General features: G+C 41.6%; 4 protein-coding genes across 4 annotated transcripts; 2 read left to right on the forward strand and 2 right to left on the reverse strand.

Moving 5' to 3' along the window:
• The first annotated feature begins 22 nt into the window (after positions 1 to 22).
• On the forward strand, positions 23 to 5,267 carry aimp1b (aminoacyl tRNA synthetase complex interacting multifunctional protein 1b). The gene is made up of 7 exons (XM_083906645.1): positions 23 to 124; positions 2,588 to 2,682; positions 2,837 to 2,950; positions 3,733 to 3,870; positions 3,961 to 4,163; positions 4,273 to 4,438; positions 4,966 to 5,267. The coding sequence occupies exons 1-7, from the start codon at positions 93 to 95 to the stop codon at positions 5,130 to 5,132; spliced, it is 915 nt and encodes a 304-aa protein (XP_083762771.1). The 5' UTR covers positions 23 to 92; the 3' UTR covers positions 5,133 to 5,267.
• A 57-nt stretch (positions 5,268 to 5,324) lies between these two features.
• Positions 5,325 to 6,188, reverse strand: LOC310941550 (GTPase IMAP family member GIMD1-like; the record flags this gene model as incomplete). Its single annotated transcript, XM_083906737.1, has 3 exons — positions 5,325 to 5,600; positions 5,685 to 5,947; positions 6,032 to 6,188. The coding sequence occupies 3 exons, from the start codon at positions 6,186 to 6,188 to the stop codon at positions 5,325 to 5,327; spliced, it is 696 nt and encodes a 231-aa protein (XP_083762863.1).
• A 3,588-nt stretch (positions 6,189 to 9,776) lies between these two features.
• Positions 9,777 to 11,990, reverse strand: LOC310941551 (dickkopf-related protein 2-like; the record flags this gene model as incomplete). The annotated part of the gene is made up of 4 exons (XM_083906738.1): positions 9,777 to 10,174; positions 10,523 to 10,651; positions 11,503 to 11,659; positions 11,850 to 11,990. 4 exons carry the CDS (start codon positions 11,988 to 11,990, stop codon positions 9,777 to 9,779), a joined length of 825 nt encoding a protein of 274 aa, XP_083762864.1.
• A 3,283-nt stretch (positions 11,991 to 15,273) lies between these two features.
• On the forward strand, positions 15,274 to 19,977 carry LOC310941453 (NLR family CARD domain-containing protein 3-like). The gene is made up of 5 exons (XM_083906631.1): positions 15,274 to 15,304; positions 16,234 to 16,356; positions 16,583 to 16,705; positions 16,994 to 17,100; positions 18,160 to 19,977. The coding sequence occupies exons 1-5, from the start codon at positions 15,291 to 15,293 to the stop codon at positions 19,866 to 19,868; spliced, it is 2,076 nt and encodes a 691-aa protein (XP_083762757.1). The 5' UTR covers positions 15,274 to 15,290; the 3' UTR covers positions 19,869 to 19,977.
• The last annotated feature ends 474 nt before the right edge of the window (positions 19,978 to 20,451 follow it).

A 20,451-nucleotide genomic window follows, 5' to 3' on the forward strand; every position in this document is an offset into this window, starting at 1 on the left:
TGACCTCCTTGTGCAGATGGAAGCTGACAGCTGACGGAGAACCTGCCTCAGCCGACGGAGACACAGTCGCTCTCAGTGTCTCAGAGGACGACATGGACGACACCGGCAACCTCTTTCACCCCAGGTACGTGTGTGTTGTTCCACCTCTTTGTTTTAAATCTTAAACTGGTTTAAATAAAAGCGAGGAACGACAATAACACGAGCCAGACGTCCTGCAGAGGGCGCCCGGAGTTCGAATCCCGCTTTGAAGTCGTCTCAAGTTCGGGATATTTGTGATTCGCACAATATTGGATTATTCTGCTCATTTATTTCCTTCTAATTTAAACCTCAGCAGCTGCACAATTCTGCAGTTTTTAATTTATTCTGCTGGATGTGTGTGTGTGTGAGGGTTTATTTTTAGGTTTTCCTGGCAAAACAATAAATAATAAATCTTTTTGTTGAAAGAAATTCGATATCAGTATAAATTGGTTTGGTCCAGATTTGTTTTTACTCTCAGATTATTGTAAAATTATTAGGGTTTTTTAAAGGTTTGGATGAGGTTATGTTTAAGTTAATGTCCTACAGTCTTATAGAAATGTGTGTGTGTGTGTGTGTGTGAGTGTATTTATAGCAGGACGCCTGTCTTCAGCTGTTGTATCTCTTGCTACATTTCCGTAGTTTGATGAGCAGCTGTTGTCCGTGTGTGTGTGTGTGTGTGTGTTTACGACGACATATCTGTTCACACACTTGACTCGACACACTTGGGGTTTTTTCTGAGGCAGGAAGGACACAGAATATTTCAGCCATTATTTCTCATTAAAAATAAATAAATAAATAAATAAATCCTCATAATCTGAAATTAGTAATAATCTTGAAAAACAAAGTGAACGTCAGAGTGACAATGACGTTGAGAAAACGCTACAACATTAAGAAAACGCAAGTGCTAACGTGTGGTTATTTCTTGTTGTTATCGTGTTTTCTTACTGTCGTAGCGTTTTCTCAAATGTTTTCTTAATGTTGTAGCGTTTTCTTAAATGTAGTGTTTTCTTAATGTCGTAGCGTTTTCTTAATGTCGTAGCATTTTCTTATTGTCGTATGGTTTTCTTAATGTCATAGTGTTTTTTTTATGTTGTAGTGCCAAGCGTTTTCTTAATGTCGTAGCGTTTTCTTAATGTCGTAGCGTTTTCTTAATGTCGTATGGTTTTCTTAATGTCGTAGTGTTTTTTTATGTTGTAGTGCGTAGCGTTTTCTTAATGTCGTAGCGTTTTCTTAATGTCGTATTTTTTTTTATGTTGTAGTGCGTAGTGTTTTCTTAATGTCGTAGCGTTTTCTTAATGTCATAGCGTTCTTTTAATGTCGTAGCGTTTTCTTAATGTTGTAGCGTTTTCTTAATGTCATAGCGTTTTCTTAATGTCGTAGCGTTTTCTTAATGTCATAGCGTTTTCTTAATGTCGTAGCGTTTTCTTAATGTTGTAGCGTTTTCTTAATGTCATAGCGTTTTCTTAATGACGTAGCGTTTTCCTAATGTCATAGTGTTTTCTTCAATGTAGTGTTTTCTTAATGTCGTAGCATTTTCTTAATGTCGTAGTATTGTCCTAATGTTGTAGTTTTTTCTTAATGTTGTAGCGTTTTCTTAATGTCGTAGCGTTTTCTAAATGTTGTAGCATTTTCTTAAATGTAGTGTTTTCTTAATGTTGTAGCATTTTCTTAATGTCGTAGTATTGTCTTAATGTCGTAGCATTTTCTTAATGTCATAGCGTTTTCTTAATGTCGTAGCGTTTTCTTAATGTCATAGCGTTTTCTTAATGTCGTAGCGTTTTCTTAATGTTGTAGCGTTTTCTTAATGTCATAGCGTTTTCTTAATGACGTAGCGTTTTCCTAATGTCATAGTGTTTTCTTCAATGTAGTGTTTTCTTAATGTCGTAGCATTTTCTTAATGTCGTAGTATTGTTCTAATGTCGTAGTTTTTTCTTAAATGTAGTGTTTTCTTAATGTTGTAGCGTTTTCTTAATGTCGTAGCGTTTTCTAAATGTTGTAGCGTTTTCTTAAATGTAGTGTTTTCTTAATGTTGTAGCATTTTCTTAATGTCGTAGTATTGTCTTAATGTCGTAGTTTTTTCTTAAATGTAGTGTTTTCTTAATGTCATAGCGTTTTCTTAATGTCGTAGCGTTTTCTTAATGTCATAGCGTTTTCTTAATGTCGTAGCGTTTTCTTAATGTTGTAGCGTTTTCTTAATGTCATAGCGTTTTCTTAATGACGTAGCGTTTTCCTAATGTCATAGTGTTTTCTTCAATGTAGTGTTTTCTTAATGTCGTAGCATTTTCTTAATGTCGTAGTATTGTCCTAATGTCGTAGTTTTTTCTTAAATGTAGTGTTTTCTTAATGTTGTAGCGTTTTCTTAATGTCGTAGCGTTTTCTAAATGTTGTAGCGTTTTCTTAAATGTAGTGTTTTCTTAATGTTGTAGCATTTTCTTAATGTCGTAGTATTGTCTTAATGTCGTAGTTTTTTCTTAAATGTAGTGTTTTCCTAATGTCGTAGTGTTTTCTTAATGTCGTAGCGTTTTCTTAAATGTAGTCTTTAACCTTAACCTGTGTTTGTGTCTCTCAGTCTGGCGGCTGCAGTGAGGAAGCTCGATCCAGATGACAGCGAGCAGATTTTGGAGTATTTCAAAACTCACGCCCTGCTGTCTCGAGAGAAAGCACGTAAGAACAAACACAGGGAGGGCTTCAGCGTTTTTCTGACCCGATGACGAATATGACTTTGTGTGTCGCTTTGATTTCATGTGATCGAGGCTGGGAGAAAAATGTGCGCGGAAACTAAAACAATATGCCGATGACTGCGCGGTGTTTGTTTCAGTCCTGCAGGCATCAGTGCGAGAGCAGAAGAAGCTGCTGGTGGAAAACGGCAAACTGAAGAAGGACATCGAGCAGCTGAAAGTTCAGCTGCAGGACAAACAGAGGAGACGCACGGGTACACTTTCAAAAAGTTCATCACGTACCGGGATGACCTCATTTTAGTTCAAACGTTTTTACGGGTACCAAATCTAACACATTTTATACATATATATATATATGTATATATATCATTTTGGGATATAATTTAAAATAACTGTACGGCTACGTCGTATTTCTCTCTCCACCACTCTCAGGCCACGCCCCCCCTGCACTTCTCTCCACTCCCACTTTCTTGGCATTATTGGCAAAATTAAGCAAATAACATTAAAAAAAGTTGTATTTACACCAGTGTATTTTAAACGTAAAAAGTGGCTCAAATCCTCCTTCCATATATATTCAATTTCAAAAATAACACTTTTATTTTGAAAATCTGACTTCTATACCTTATCGTGATAGTGATATTGACCCGGGACTTGACCCGGCAACCTTTGGGTCACACGTCAAGTTCTCTTTCCCCATAATTCCTGGAATGTCATTACTTGTCCCGAATTTGTTGAGGTTTTCATGGAAAAAAAAAATTCAATTTTCCAACGTCTCCAGTGGACAATTGTTTTTGTCTTTTTCCAATAATGTTAAAGACCGAGCGGTCCTCACACACACACACACACAGCTGTCTTTCAGCTGCAGCTCATTATTTACAAAACCTTTTATGGATTTAATATTAATTTTATTAAATCAAAATCTTTCAGCGTTTGGTCCAAAAGATAAAAACCAGATAAACAACACATGAAATAAATTCCTGCATTTGTTTACTGATTATGAAACAACAGTGAAAAAACTCTCTCTCGCTCTTTATAGCCAAGACCTTGTTCTCGCCGGCCCCGCCTACTGTTAATCCCGCCCCCACAACACCTGTCAATCAACCAACCTCTCCTGCTGCCGGGCCACCGCCTTCGTCCACCTCACAGGGCCGGAGGAGGCGAGGAGAGAGGAAAGGTAACGAGGAGAGGGAACGAGGGAAGAAGTGAAGGTAAAATAAATAAATAAATAATAAATCACACCACTCGCTTATTTTCACAAACGCAGCCTGTGCCACCACTGACGCGCTCTCCCTGGGGGCGGAGCCTCGCATTGACGCGTCCCGCCTCGACCTGAGGGTGGGGCGGATCCTCAGTGTGCGGCGCCACCCGCTGGCCGAGTCCACGATGTCCATCCAGGAAGTGGACGTGGGAGAGAACGCGCCCCGCATGGTCGTCAGCAAGCTGAGCGAGAAAACGCATCTGGAGGAGGTAACGAAAGACGCGGACGCACCCTGTCGCTAACGCTAAGCTAACTGATTATTAAGTCATTGTGTGTCATTTTGCTAACGTGATACTTTAACGTCGTCGTGTTTTTCAGGGCAGTCTCGCCGTGCTGCTGTGCAACGTGAAGGCGTGTAAGCTAAGGGGTGTGGTCTCCCAGGCTCGCATCCTCTGTTGCTCCGCCTCCGATGACTGCGTCGAGATACTGGCCCCGCCCACAGGCTCTGCACCTGGCGACAGAGTCACCTTCCTCAACTACCCCGGTGAGGGAAAAACGAAGGATATAAATAGAGCGGGCGCATACGAGCTAGCACAGGAAGCTAACTCGTTAAGGTCTGATCTAGCTAGCTAGCTTCCAGTTGTACTTGGAGGTCGTAAAAATGTTCTGGTCATGAGTAGAAAGCTTCAGCCGCTTAAACAATAAACAAACGCGTGTTTATCGATCGTAGCGACATAAAAAAAAAACTGCTGCAATTTGTACGAGAGTCATCAACTCATCAAGTGCAAGTTTCAAGATGGCTGCTCCTAGCATAAACCGTAGTTTAGTAGGAAGTGCCCTACAAATTCGGCATACATTGAGTTCCACCGAATTTCCCAAAACTTGGTGGGAAGATGTCATAGACCAAGACTTACAGATTTGTTAGGTTTGGACGACATCTAACGCAGGTGTAACAACTAAAATGCAATATTAGCGAGTCAGCTAGCTAAGACGCAGCTAACGTAACAAATGCAAGTAACTACTATGACTTATATACTGTAACAGAAAATAATTTTGTGTTTGTTTCCTCAGGTGAGCCGGACAGGGAGCTGCAGTCCAAACAGCGGGTCTGGGAGCGCGTGCAGCCCGACCTGCAGGTGGACTGCAGGGGCGTGGCCAACTATAAAGGCTGCGGGTTCGAGGTGAAGGGGAAGGGGCTGTGCCGGGCCCCCAACCTCGTCAACTGCACCATCAGATAGACGGAGCGACGAGACGCTCTTTTGTTGACGTTAGCCTGTGTGGCAGACAGGCTATCAGTACGGTTAGCTAACAGAAGGCTGACAGAAGGCAGAAGAAATACTGCATCACTGTTGTTTTGTTGATTAAAACACACAAAAAACATTTGTTTACAATTTTTGTTGACGTGGTGTGGTATTTTCTCGTCTGCCGCGTCAGAGTGAGACCTCTGTCCTGACCGTCACAGCTCGGTGATGGTTGCGGGCCGAGAGGCGGAGCACGCGCTCCCGCACGGGCCGTCCTCTGAGCGACGGCCAATCGCAGCTGTTGTCCAGGAACAAGGCTCCGCCCCCTGCCTCGTTGGACAGGGACGACAGCCAATCGGGAGTCTGCGCCAGGTAGACCGAGGGCTGAAGCCCCGCCTCCTTTAGGCGGTCCGCATGTGTGAGGATGAGGAGGGCGTGGCCACGCCACTCTGGACCAAAGAGATGCTAAAAACAAACACACTTAAATTACACAAAATCAATCAATTTTTAGAAAATTTTATTAAATTAAGTGTGTGTGTGTGTGTGTACCTCCACACACTCCTCCAGGTGCGTGTGCTCCTGCGCGCCGTCGACTCTCACGACGAGCACGATCACGTGCACGCCCTCGGGGCAAAGCCTGTGCACGTCCTGAGGGCGGGGCGCCCGAGGAGGCGTGTCAACGACTCTCAGTGTGAGGTCAGACTCCGCCCCCTGCCGCCTGAAACAGCGGGGGAAATTTCGGCTGAGGACCTGGAACCGTGTCGTCATGGCAACACCAGAGACGTGGGCTCCCGTCTTGAATTCGTGTCCACCTGCGGAGAAGATTTTACACAAAAATTAATATTCAAAGTGTGTAAAAAAAATATATATTTTTTTAAAACCCAGCAACTACTGACCAATCAGAGCGTTCCCCACAGAGCTCCTCCCACTCTGCCTGTCGCCAAGCAACAACACATTCAACGCCAACACATTCCGCTCGCCGTCGTCGATTTGTCGGCGCCACCGGCCGAGCACGTCGACGCAGCTGTTGCCGTGGTGACGGTGATTATCCATCTACGATGACGCAGTTATTATTATTATTGATTTCAACGATGATTTCAACATTTGATTTATACAAGAAAGGACTAAAACCTTAAATATTATCACAACTTTGTTCAAAAAAAAACAAAAAAAAACGTTTTTGACACAATTTGACTTGAAAAAGTTTGAATATTACTTTAAATTTTAAAAACGATAAATCTGACGATAAATTTAAAGGTTTTTTGTTTTTTTGACAAATCACAAATTTATTTGCCGAAATAGTTTTTATTAACAATTATATTTATTCCCCAAAGAAATTTTCATGTTTTAATATTACTTTAAATATTACGATTTAACAAAACATTTAAATATTGAATTAAAAACGAAATCTTTCTTACTTTTTTGTGAATTTTGTGAAAATTAGTCTTGAAATTAAACAATTTTCTTGAATTTTTTTAACCAAGCAATTTTCCTACTCCTGTTTTTTATAGTTTATGACTATGATTTTACAGGTGAATCAAAAATAAATCTGCCGTAAAAATAAAGTTAACAATTAACTTATTGATCGAAATTGTCGCATTAAAACATGCTATCAAATAGAAATGTGAGTCTTACCGGCGTTATATTTCCTGAAGAGACAAAGAGCGACACGTTTCCTGGAGTGAAACAGCAGGCTGTGTGTGTGTGAGTGTGTGTGTGTGTGTGTGTGTGTGTGTGTGTGTGTGTGTGTGTGTAACTCGTTAAACTTTAACCAGTTATCTCTCGGAAACTCGGTCGTTTTATGAGGTTGTAAACGAGTCAAATGTTCTCGTCGTGTCGATTTAAAGAGACATGCTTTTTAAAAATAAAACCTGTGAGAATATGAAATATTGCTTTAAAAAATTGTGTAAAACTGGTGCAATATGGCTCAGTAGCATCCCCTAAAGGTGAAACCCGGTAGGACAAAGCCGTAACTAAGTTGCACCAGTTTCCCCCGAAACTTGGTGGGAACACGTCACAGCCCAAGACAAACAAAAAAGTCTATTAAGACCATGACCTCAACTCAACAGGAAGTCAGCCATTTTTAATTTTGCCGTCCGCCTTTTTGCACGTTTTCGTAAATAAACAAACGCGCGTTTATCGATCGTAGCGACATAAAAAAAAAAACTGCTGCAATTAGTACGAGATGCATCGCAAAAGGTCTCGCAGATTCAAAAGGGCGTGGCCATTTTGGCTCATTTCGACCATTTTTATTTGCCCACGAAACAGGAAGTGCCAGGATGGTTACAGGAAGTGCCCCGTAACTTTGCCGTACATTCACAGTTCAGCTCGAAACCTCCTACGTGACACACGAGACCCACCCTGGACACGTCTACGGACGTGAACTTGGCCAATCAGGAAGTCGGCCATTTTGACTTTAGCAGCGTTTAGCAGGTATTTGTTGTCTTGTAACTTCGCCTTGCGTTGACCAATCTGCTCGGAAATCTCCATTTATTATCAACTTATTATTATATTATATATATATATATATATATACATATATAAAAATATTATTTCTAATTTTGTTCTTTGTTTTTCCCCGAAAAAGTAGAGGGAACTTTTTTTTTCTCCAATTGACCGCCCCCTACTGGACAGACTAGATGCCCATTGACCACAACGCCGTTTGAGTTTGGACCTTGAAACCTCAGTGCGACTCTGTCAATGTTCCCTGTGTCAATAAAGTTTGAAAACAGGTGGACAGCAGGCGAAGAGAGAGAGCGAGAGAGAGAGAGAGAGACATCTGGTCATAGTTAATCCTGAAACCAGAGAAAACATCATCTGACACAGTTATTACGATCATTACACACACAGTTATTTATCTCTCTATTAACTTAAATGGTTTCTATTGTTGTTTATTTTTAACTGTTTTTTTTTTTGGGTCATCCCTCCACACACTCATTCACACCCTGTGTCCACAGAGGTCAGAGGTTATTTGACAGGAACTGAGGCCAGAAAAGCCCTGATAACTCATGTCAATGTGTGTGTGTGCGTGTGTGTGTGTGTGTGTGTGTGTGTGTGTGTGTGTCCCATAAAGGAACACGGATGTCACAGTGAGTTAAGCATACAAAAGAAATTGTATTATCTTCATGACAACCATGCAAACTAAGTACAGTGGTGCCCAACAGCTATGACCACAAAGAGGAAACACACACACACACACACTGCAGCACTGACTTCCATTCATTTGTACAAACTAAAGAAACCCTTATCTCTAACCCGAACCATAACCACGGTTCAAATCTTGGTCCAAAAGCTGAACCGGTTCATCAGAAAACCAGGTTCTGCCTCATTAGAACCAGGTTTTGGACTCCATGAGGACTACTGGTCCTGACGAGGTCAGTGCTCATGACAAATACAAGAACACACACACACACACACACGCACTGGTTGCACAGAAGTAACTTATTTGTCATTGCAAGAAACTGACGTTTGTAAACCGCTCACTCTCCCACACCAAACCCCATAGAGAAAACCAGTGATTTTAACATCACAGCACGCAGAAGTTAACAGGAGTTGTTGATCCACTGCCGCCTCCATCACTAAGTTCAAGTGTCTCATTTTATCAATTCGGCATTTTTCAAATCCTGCATTCAGACTTACCGCAGTGTCAGAAAGTGACCACACGAGGCAGCAGTAGACCAGCAGCTCCTGTGTCCCCGTGAGCTAAAATCGCTGGTTTTCTCTATGGGGTTTGGTGTGGGAGAGTGAGTGAGTTTATAATATATATTAATTTTTCATGTTGGAATAGTCTGTCTAACAATGAGATAAAGACAAAACGCCGTTAATGTAGATTTTATTCGTTGTTCAGTGGCTAAAACCTGTTTTTTTAAGCACACCAACCCCCATAGAGAAAATCAGTGACACAGGAGCTGCTGGTCTACTGCTGCCTCGTGTGGTCACTTTGTGTCACTGAGGTAAATCCGAACAAATTATTTCCAATGCCGAATTGACAAAATAATTGATTTGAACTCAGTGACGGAGGCAGCAGTGGATGAACAGCTCCTGTGTGCTGTGACGTTAAAATCACTGATTTTCTCTATGGGCTTTGGTGCGGGAGAGTGAATTTCTGAAAACAGACGACGGACTCGGTGTTGTAAATGACAAATGTTTTTTTTTAATCCGTAACACAGTTTGACGTCGTGTAAATAAACAAACAAACAAAACAATCTCTGCCAACATTCATTCATACACAATATATAGAAAAATAACTCTCAGCAGTGCAATAACAGGACGGGAGTCCCAACGACTCCCCCTGGTGGTGGTGGTGGTGGGGGGGGGAGATGAAGGGGTCCTCTGTGTGTGGACGGGGGTCGACCCGCTCTGGTTTCCTGTCAGTGTAAACGATGTCGAACCGGATTGAGCGGGAGTTTCAGTTCGTCTAGACGAGGAGGAAACTGGACGCGAGTCACACAAAGGGTTTCACGTGTGTGTGAATGCAGACTGACAGGAAGCTCATTAGCATAGAGGCAGTGGGGGCGGGGCCTCCTGCAGGTGTGAACAGGTATGGTTATTCGCGCCGCGTCTGCCTCCCGCTCCCTCAGGGGGAGTCGAACCCCCAACCCACTTTCTTTCTTTCTTCCTCTTCCTTTCCTTTCTTCACGTTCAGTTCTTCTGGCACACGTGAAGCCTCGTCTTCGCCACCGCCGTCGTCGTCGCCGCCAAGGTCGCACGTGGAGGCGACACGTGGCGAGACATCGGCGACGAGGGAGACGCGAACTTGGACTTTGCCGCCGCCGCCAGGAGAGACGACGAAGACGACGACGACGAAGCAGAGGACAAAGACGGGGGTTTTTCCTGCTCTCGCAGCGTCCGGCAGCTCAGGCCGTCGCCGCACGGGCAGCGTTGGAACAGCTCCAGGCCGTGGTTTCCCTTGCGGCGGTGTCGCGTGCAAACCTGTCCCTCCCGCAACACGGGCTTGCAGATGCGAGTCCAGAAGTGACGAGCGCAGCACAAGCTGTCCAGACAGTCTGAGGAGCGGAGGCAGGGGTCGCCCACCTGACCTGGAGACACACAGACATTATTAGTTAGGGATTCAAATTAAAAGTTAAAAATTAAAAACATTAAGTTTTTCAACAAGAGTTTCTCTTTTTAAATACAAATAATATCTTTTTGAAAGCTCTAAAAAAAAACACCTTACATTATTTGAATTTTTTTTAAATTAATTTAATTATTATTATTTAATTAATTTTAAAAAAAGGTAAAAAAAAAAAAAAGAATAATAAAAAATGTAATAAAAATAATAACAAAAATGTTAAAAAAATTTAAATAATAACAAAAATGTTTAAAAAAAATAAAAAAATATTTAAAAAATGGAAATATAAATAATAATACATCAAAAATATGCTCACCTTTCCCGCTCACTCCTTTCACGTCCACTCGTCCTCTTTTCTTCCATCCTTTCTTTTTTGGACTCAAACCTCCGTCAGAGTCGGGAATCTTCTGAGACACAAACGCCGCTCCGTCGGGGACACAGATGTCTGACAAAACAACAAAATAAAAATTTTAAAAAATGAATCTACTGCTTTTGATTTTGTTCATTAAAAAAAGTAATCGCTGATTGTTTTGAAATCATTGATAATTAATAACTCATCAACAACATTTTATTCCCTCCGAGGAATTTTTTGCGGCGCGGCTTCAAATAAACAAAGAAAAAACTTTTTTCAAAAAGGTTCAAGCTAAAATTTGATGACAATTTTTTGAAAAATGTATTCCTATTTATGAAATTGTTGGCATACCATAATAAATCAGAATTATCTATCTATCTATGTTTTATCTCCCTAATTGTGTCGCCGTGTTTTGCTCAAATTTATTTCATTCAACAAGTTTAAATTTAGATTTTGAACACGTTTGCCATTCTTTTGTTTTGAAATCTTAATACTAATAATATTATTAATTATAAAAATAATAATAATAATAAATGAATTATACTCTGCAACATTTTATCTCTATGGGGCAATTGTATTTCTCCAAAAAGACAAAAGATCATAAACATAAAAAAAATCTCATATATGTTTTTATTTTGAAAGAAGTATATATAAAGTTTATTTTAAAAAATTATGACATGCTTTATGTTTTTTTTAAAGGATATATGTGTTAATACTTTTTACATGGTGTGAATAACTTTATACAAATCATTTTATATAAAAATAAAAAATGTGGTCAATGTTTCAAAAGTTTCTCACTTTTTTTTGAAAGTATCAATTTTATTAACAACAATCATTTTTACGATAATTTTTACATGGTGAGATTTTTTTTTTTTTGTAAAATTTGGAACTCCAGGCGATGCTAAGCTAAACATGCTAACATGTCACATAAACGCGCCTCTTACCGTTGCTGCACTGGTTTCCCGGGCAACACATGCCGTCTCTGTGGCAACGTCTCTTCCTCTTGCGGCAGGTCTGGCAGCGGGAGTGGGTGGGGCGTTTGGAGGGGGCGTGGCAATAGCTGCCCTCGCTGCACTCCAGGTCGCTCATGCACTGGTACAACTACACACACACACAGGAAATATTGTATGTTTTATTGTCTATAACTTGTATTTTAATCAATGTAAAATAACAACAACAAATTTTTTTTTTTTTTATTAAATGGCCCCAAAGCTCCCCCTGGTGGCCCTATGGAGGGCCCCGAGCCTCATGTTGAGTCACTGTCCAAACAAACAAACAGAAAACAACTCACCGACAGATCCAGACTCGGCTCCCACGTGCTCCGGTTCACCGGCAGCGCGTGCCCCTCCCTCAGGATCACGGTTCTGATGGAGTTGAGCCTCACGCGCGCGTCCGCGACGCGAGAGCACGCCAGGAGCGCGAGACTCGCCATCAACATCATCATCACTGACTGAAGGGTCATCACTGAAAAAGTAAAAAAACGCACAGTATTATTGTTATTGAGTTATTTTAAATTGATAACAATAAATCAATGCAGCAGAAACGTGTTAGAAATAAAAAATAAACAACATGTAAAAGAAGCTTACCTGTGACCTGTTGATTCAGGAGAGAGAAAAAAAAATAATCCCGATTATCTGCCACTGATGTGTTCAATCCGGTTCCAGAGTTTTTTTCCTCCCGTTTTTCAAAGTATCCGTGAAAAATCCCGTGTTTTTCCTAAAAAAAAATCGGCCGAAAAGCGAACGGACTCTCGTGCTGCGGCTGCTCAGGTGAGATGATGCGCCTGCACGAGCCTCGTTCACGTTATAAACTGTTGCCACGCGCGCTCCCGGGTCCACCCACGAGTCACGCCCCCCTCCCTCCCTCCCTCCCCCTCATCCCCACACACACATCGATACCCACGCACACACACACACACACCCTTTCACCTGCAGCCATCGATACAGGTGGATGTTTGTTTGAAGCTGCAGCAACAACAATACAAAAGTCCCATTGAAAAACAGGTGAAAATAGTTTAGCCACTGTTTCAGTGGTCGTTTTAGCGCCAGAGCTGCTGAGTCATGTTTACCGACACACAAGCGCACAATCGGCACCAAAACACATCACATAAACGCACATTTTTACACAAAGAATGATACAAAACTAATTTAAATACGTGGAGGAAACGTGGAAATAGAGGGGCAAAAATGGCGTGTTTTTTTAAATGGGGTTTGGTCCATAAATGAAAAAATGTATTTACTTTGGATTTCATTGTTTATTTCGATCCTAATAAACTAAACTTAACTAAAAATATATAATATACAAATACAAGTGTAAAAACAAAGCAATTAAAACACATTTACAGCACAAACAAGCAGTTTTTTCTGCCAGATGTGTATTCTTGTAAGTTTAAGTATCATAAGTCATATTTTATGGCATATATAGATAGTTACTCTGGTAAAAAAAATACACAAATACACACCCAAATAAACACTGCTATAAAATTGCATTAATGTGCTAAATAAAGTGTTTTATAGCATCATTTTACTCATATAAAAGCATGAGAATAAACAGCTTTAACATCAAATGTATCAACTCAATGTTTTTGTGTGTAAAATGCATCTTAAAGTGAGGAAAAGTTTGAACAAAAACAAAAAAAAATAATACAGCCCATGTACTTATTACATCATCACACACACACACACACACACACACACACACACACACACACACACACACACACACACACACACACACACACACACACACACAAAGAATCAGATCAGTTTACATGTGTTGCCTTCAGGTTCTGGTCTCTGGACCACTGGGTTTCACCAGGTTCTTAAACCTGAACCAGATTCAAACCTAGTCCAAAAGGTTTTTTTTTTTAAAGGTTTTACAATATATGGATTTATAAGGAATGGAAATATAATCTAAATCCTCTCACACCAAACCTCATAGAGAAAACCAGTGATTTTTAACATCACAGCACACAGTTAGTTCACAGGAGATGTCGATCCACTGCTGCCTCCATCACTAAGTTCAAATGTGCTATTTTGTCAATTCGGCATTTAAAAATCTTTGTTCGGGTTCACGTCAGTGACACAAAGTGACCACACGAGGCAGCAGTAGACCAGCAGGCTCCTGTGTCCACGCGTGCTAAAAATCACTGGTTTTCTCTATGGGGTTTGGTGTGAGAGAGTGAGTGGGTTTACAGAGCAGGGAAAACAAAGCTGCAAACAACTTTATTTATTTATCCATATTTATTCACTCACTCAACATCTGGAACACCCCCCTGGTGGCCGTCTGCGGTATAGGTCATAGGCCCCGCTCCCCTTCAAAGTTAGCAGAGGGGGGGGGGGGGGGGGGGGGGGGGTGGGGGGGGGCACAGATCAAGTGAAAAGAACAAAAAAGATAAAAAATGGTGCGTCACACGTTCCAGTCGTGTCATGACCTTATAATGTCACACACACACGCACACACAACCCCCCCCCCCCCACACACACACACAGAGATTTTACATATTGTTTTTTATCTTGATGACAATTGATGTTGTGAACTTTGTTGAACGACATTTAACCTTTACATGCTCACAAAACAGCTGCACACACACACACACACACACACATGCACCCACCCACCCACACACACACACACACACACACACACACACACAGTGGCCTTTAGATAAATTGTATGATGTCACCCATATCACATTAACACCTCTCACACCTATTTCACCTTTTCCTTGCGTGTGTGTGTGTGTGTGTGTGTGTGTGTGTGATGTGTGTGTGATATCAGTGTATCTACAGTGAAACCTAATATTCACCATCTGCGGTTCAGAGCAGGAGGGAAGAAGAAGAAGAAGAAGAAGAAGAAGAAAAGACGCAGAGCTTTTGATTTCATGTGCTGAGAAGAGAACGTCATGTTCTGGAGATAAAGGGGGGGGAGATCCTTAATAAAAAAATAAATTAAAACAGCGTCTGAATCATGAATTCATTAGATTAATACAGTATTTAAATATGTGATGGTTATAATGTGACAGGAAACTGATAATAATAATAATAATAATAATAATAATAACAATAATAATACATGTATGTCAATTTAAGAACACGTTCACGTCATTATCTCACTGTTTGACAGACTTTTCCAACAGGAAAACCAGTTTGTAACCCACTCACTCTCCCACACCAAACCCCATAGAGAAAATCACTGATTTAAGCTCACAGGGACACAGGAGCTGCTGGTCCACTGCTGCCTCTTGTGGTCACTTTGTGTCACTGAGGTAAATCTGAACGAAGTGTTTCCGATGCCGAATTCACGAAAATAAGACAGTTGAATTTCCTGTTTCAATCAGCAGTGAATCGGTAACTCCTGTGTGCTGTGATGTTAAAATCACTGGTTTTCTCTATGGGGTTTGGTGTGAGGACAACTTCATCTACATGCTGGCTGAGAGTGTGTCTGTGTCGGTGAAAACCAGCACAGCAGCGCCCCCTTGTGGGAATACAGCAACACAAGGGGGAAAAAAACACATTATCACATTTTATAAAGCTCCTCATGTGTTTAATGATATTTTTTCTTGATTTATTTGTTTGTTTTGGCCTCGTTCTCTGTGTTTCATTCCGGTTGATTTAGAGGAACAGCTTAAAACCACTTCCTGTTTCCGGTGATATGTTAAGTTTTGAAATGATGTGTTTTTTTTAATTTTCAGTTTCGTTTACAGTCATCAAAACGCGAGAGGAGAAACAAGATGGTGAAGGAGCGGTGAGTTAGTTTTTAATATTTATAACGATATTAATGTTGTTTATACGGTTTAACGTCGTTTATACGGTTTAACGTTGTTGTTTGTTTACCGTAAAGTGCTGCGGTTGTGTCGCTGTGTTAACGGTATTTGTCACAGTTTATGATGGAGTAAAGGAAAATGGCGGAGATTCGTCCAGTCATTGGTCATGGGTTATTATAAATTACAATATAATATCTTTATTAGATTTCAACAGTTTAAATGTTTATATGTTCATATATACACACAATTAAACACGGTTTCCGTGATTTCTCAGCTTTTAAATGTAAATATTTTCTAGTTTCTCTCATTTTTCAGCATTTAAATGCAAATATTATGTAGTTTCTATGATTTTTCAGCTTTTAAATGTAAATATTTCCCCAATTTCTGTGATTTCTCAGCTTTTAAATGTCAATATTTTCCAGTTTCTGTGATTTTAAATGTAAATACTTTCTAGTTTCCCTAATTTCTCAGCATTTAATTGCAAATATTATGTATTGTCTATGATTTTTCAGCTTTTAAATATAAATATTTTCCAGTTTCTGTGATTTCTCAGCTTTTCAATGTAAATCTGTTTTAGTTTCTATCATTTTTCAGCATTTAAATGCAAATATTATGTAGTTTCTATGATTTTTCAGATTTTAAATGTGAATATTTTCTAGTTTCTTTGCTCCACATTACAAAGGAATTGTTAAAACTGTAAATCAGTTTACGGTTTGTTGACAAAAACAAGACATTTTATGGACCAAACGACTAAAAAAATACAGGTTCGACAAGTTAGTTCCAAAATGGGGAATGAGGAAGTGCATCTGTTGTTATGAATATACTACCACACAAAACTCCAGATGTCACCCAATCTAACAGTGAATGTTAAATGAAATGTTTTTCTTTTCCTTGTTCCTGTTCCTCTCAGACCAGTGGACGTGATGACGATGAGTCAAAGTGACGAGGACAACGATGACACAAAGTCTGCGGTGGTGTCCCTCGTGTCCATGAAGTCCATGGCAGCACCTTTGAAGTTCCGTCTTCACATTAAGTGAGAACTCTCACACACACACACACACACACAAAACTTTGTTTTTATATCTCAGTGCGGACACTTAACCTTAACCGTCACAACTAAGGACCTAAATTTAACCCTTAACCTAAACGAAAACGCTCTTTTGAGTCGTAACACTCACTTTGGCAAAGCGGCATTCGGTCCTTGAATTTGAGGGAATCGGTCCTGGAAAGTCACGTGTCGTCCACTGTTGTCCTCGCAGAGGGAGACGTGAGAGTGACGAGGACGAGGAGGACGGCGCAGAGTCTGCGGTGATGTCCTTTGTGTCCCTGAAGTCCATGGCAGCTCCTGGAATGTTCTCCGAGATGACTCCCAAGCAAAAACTGTGAGTGATTTAACCGTCTCACATTCTTAACAGAGAGAAGAAACAAGACGACAGTTAGTAACATTTACAACAGTCCAGGTTGTTATTTTGAAATGGGACATAAGCACGAGTGGAGCCCTGAGGAACCCGAGTTGACGAGGAACGCAAATTTATACCGACTTCAGTTTCACTGCGTCGTCTGTTTGAACTGATCCCGTCCTCTGACGTGTTTACACATCGAGACGGTTTGAATTAAAATGATTGTGTTAAAAGTCTGACATGAGCGCAAACGTATTTTCATTTCCGCAGCGTGTTCACGAGGTGGCGCTCTGGAGCTGAGAGGAAAACAGCAGAAGGGGAAAAGTCCAGAACAAGACCTGGACCACAGAGACCTGATCAGACCGGCGCCATAGAATGTAAGACCTCAACAGACGAATGTTGTATATTAACAGTTAGCTTTCTTATCGTGTTCTGTTTATATAAGATGCTAATAGAAGATGCTAACAACTGTCTTGTTTTGTTTTTATTTGAAATTTTCAAGGGGAAAAATGGAAACAAAACAAAGTCTTACAATGTTGGTACAACTGAATATCTTGCGTCATGAGATTTTTTGCTAAGGCCGTAGTCCGACTAACACAGGCAACCGTAAAACTTCCCAGGTCCGAGTATACATACGAAGGAGAAAATCGATTGATTGGTACTTCTGACCACAGCGCTACCTAGGGAGGGCGAGACACATCGCTCTATAAGCTAGCGTGTACTCGATCAGTAGCCACAGTTTATTCGTCGTCTCCTTCTATGTCCGCTTCAAAGATCGGGAAGGACATTTTGGTGCGTGTGCAGAATGCAGAAAGTCCGACTAAGAGTATACATGCACAAGTAATCGGACTATGAATCGCACTATCCAGGTATCTTAGTCCAATTAAGATTTTAGTCGGAATACTGTGTTTGTGTTTGTCTTAGTCCGACTAAAAGCCTGTAAAAGCACCGACTCCTAAAGGCCCTGCTATACTCGCACTGAGGCTGGGTGTAGGGCAGGGGAGTCGGGGTGTCGGGCCGGTTCGAGGCTCAGATGACTACCCTTGGTTTTCTGCTTGGTGAGTGCCTACAGTCGAACTGGAGCGGTCTGTTTATTAAAAAAAAAGTAGCTAGCTAGCTAGCGTACATATAAACATGACGTCACATGCGTATTTTTCCGTCATGCGCTAACGTTGATGCCGTTAACATGCCCAGCACTCGTCTTTAACCCTCGTCTCTTATTTCGTTTCGGTTATTTTGTTAGCGTTCGTTAACCTTGTTAACAATACTCCACGAGGGGGCTTAATACTTGTGTATTAACTCGTGTATACGGTGGGGCGCAAGTTCAATTCGCGTAAGAGCTGTTCACGGGCATTAAATCCTGCACAGCTCCACTTTAAATCGACATGTTGCAACAGTTTAATCATCATCCAATCTTCGTTTTGTTTCCTCTTCAGTGGTTACGCCGGCTATTGTTGCAAAACACAAGCTCAGCCTGAGGATCAGATTTGAGTGTGTCACAGAAGGCGTTGGTAAAACAGAAAGAAGAAGCACCCGTCTGAACAAGATCTACACCGATCTCTACATCACAGAGGGACAGAGCGAAGAGTTCAACACTCAACACGAGGTGAGGCAGCTGGAGACGTCGTCCAAGACGAAGACGCGCGTCCGCGACACTCTGATCCAGTGCCGCGACATCTTCAAAGTCTTCGCCGAGCAAGAGCCGATCAGAGTCGTCCTGACCAACGGCATCGCCGGCATTGGGAAAACCTTCCTGGTGCAAAAGTTCACTCTGGACTGGGCCGAGGGTTTGGAAAACCAGGATGTGAATCTGCTGATTACGCTTTCCTTCAGGGAGCTGAACCTGATCAGAGATGAGCAGCACAGTCTCCTCACGCTGCTCCATGTTTTCCATCCAACATTAGAGAAGGTCGGAGCAGAGATGCTCGCCGCCTGTAAGCTGTTGTTCATCTTGGACGGCCTGGACGAAAGCAGAGTCTCGCTGGACTTCAACAGCAACACGCTGGTTTCTGACGTCACGCAGAAGTCGTCGGTCAACGTACTGCTGACCAACCTCGTCAAGGGGAACCTGCTTCCCTCGGCTCTCATCTGGATAACTTCTCGACCCGCAGCGGCCAATCAGATCCCTCCTACGTGTGTCGACAGGGTTACAGAAGTACGAGGCTTCACTGACGACCAGAAGGACGAGTACTTCTGGAAGAGATCCAGTGATGAAGATCTGTCCAGCAGAATCATCTCACACATCAAGACGTCCAAGAGCCTCCACATCATGTGTCAAATCCCAGTCTTCTGCTGGATCAGTGCTACAGTTCTGGAGCACATGTTGACCACAGAGCAGAGAGGAGAGCTGCCCAAGACCCTGACAGAACTGTACTCAAACTTCCTGCTGGTTCAGACACAGAGGAAGAAGAACAAGTACGAGGAAGGACGTGAGACGAGTCCACGGGAGCTGATGGAGGCCGACAGGGACGTTCTCCTGAAGCTGGGGAGGCTGGCCTTTGAACATCTGCAGAAAGGAGACATCATGTTCTACCAAGAAGACCTGGAGCGGTGTGGTCTCGATGCGACCGAGGCCTTGGTGTACTCGGGAGTTTGCACGGAGATCTTCAGGAGAGAGAGCGTGATCTTCCAGCAGTCCGTCTACTGCTTTGTCCATCTGAGCGTTCAGGAGTTTCTGGCTGCCGTCTACATTTTCCATTGTCACTTAAACAGGGACAACCAGACCCTGGAGGGTTTCCTGGGAAACCCCTGGAGCAGGTTTCGCAGCCGTAACCCCTCGCTGGACGTACTCCTGAAGAGAGCAGTCGATGAATCATTGAAGAGCCCAAATGGCCACCTGGATCTTTTTGTGCGCTTCCTTCATGGTCTCTCAGTGGAGTCAAATCAGCGTCTCTTAGTCGGCCTGCTGGGCCGGGTGGAGGTCAGTCCAGAAAGCCACCAGAACGCAATCTTCAACCTGACGGAGAGGAGCGCCTCCACCGTCTCTCCAGACAGAAGCATCAACCTCTACCACTGTCTGCTGGAGATGAACGAGCGCTCTGTGCACCAGGAGAGCCAGAAGTATCTGAGGAGTGGATCGAAGACCAAACTCCCCGCGATCCACTGCTCAGCTCAGGACGTGCTGGACGTGAAGGCTCACAATTAGTCTATTGGAGGATTAGAAACCTTTGTGCTGTGATGTTAGCACAGCTGAAGACAGTTTTGCTGGTTCTTTGACGAAAAGGACAAAATTATTATTTTGATTTAAAGTCATTATTTCCAATCATGTCAATGTCTTGCACTATATTTTCTTTTCTTTTTCCAACTCTTTTGATGAATAAAAGTCTGACTTTTAATGGGAAACACAACGAAGAAATTTGGATTGGTGACCCCAAACTTATGATAGGTAGTGAACAATATTTTAGTTCATATGTGTACAGTATATACTTCAGAATGTCAGTTTTATATAAGTTTATACTCGTTAATACAGCTGTTGGTAAAAAATGAGTCATTCAGTCTTGACATCTGGGCTTAAATGTAAGTGGTAAATCATATATTGTACAGACTGGATGGAATTCTTTGAATTGATTTAATACATACTTTAATTTATTCATATTTTTTATATTTAATTCACTACATCTGAGCTCAGATTAAATAGTTGTGCCCAATTCGACAGACGTACACATATATATATACATATATATATATATATATGTATATATATACATTTCGTTAGGCTAATAGCTAAT

This window comes from Microchirus variegatus, assembly GCF_963457635.1.
Source record: "Microchirus variegatus genome assembly, chromosome: 20".
NCBI classification, from domain to species: domain Eukaryota; kingdom Metazoa; phylum Chordata; class Actinopteri; order Pleuronectiformes; family Soleidae; genus Microchirus; species Microchirus variegatus.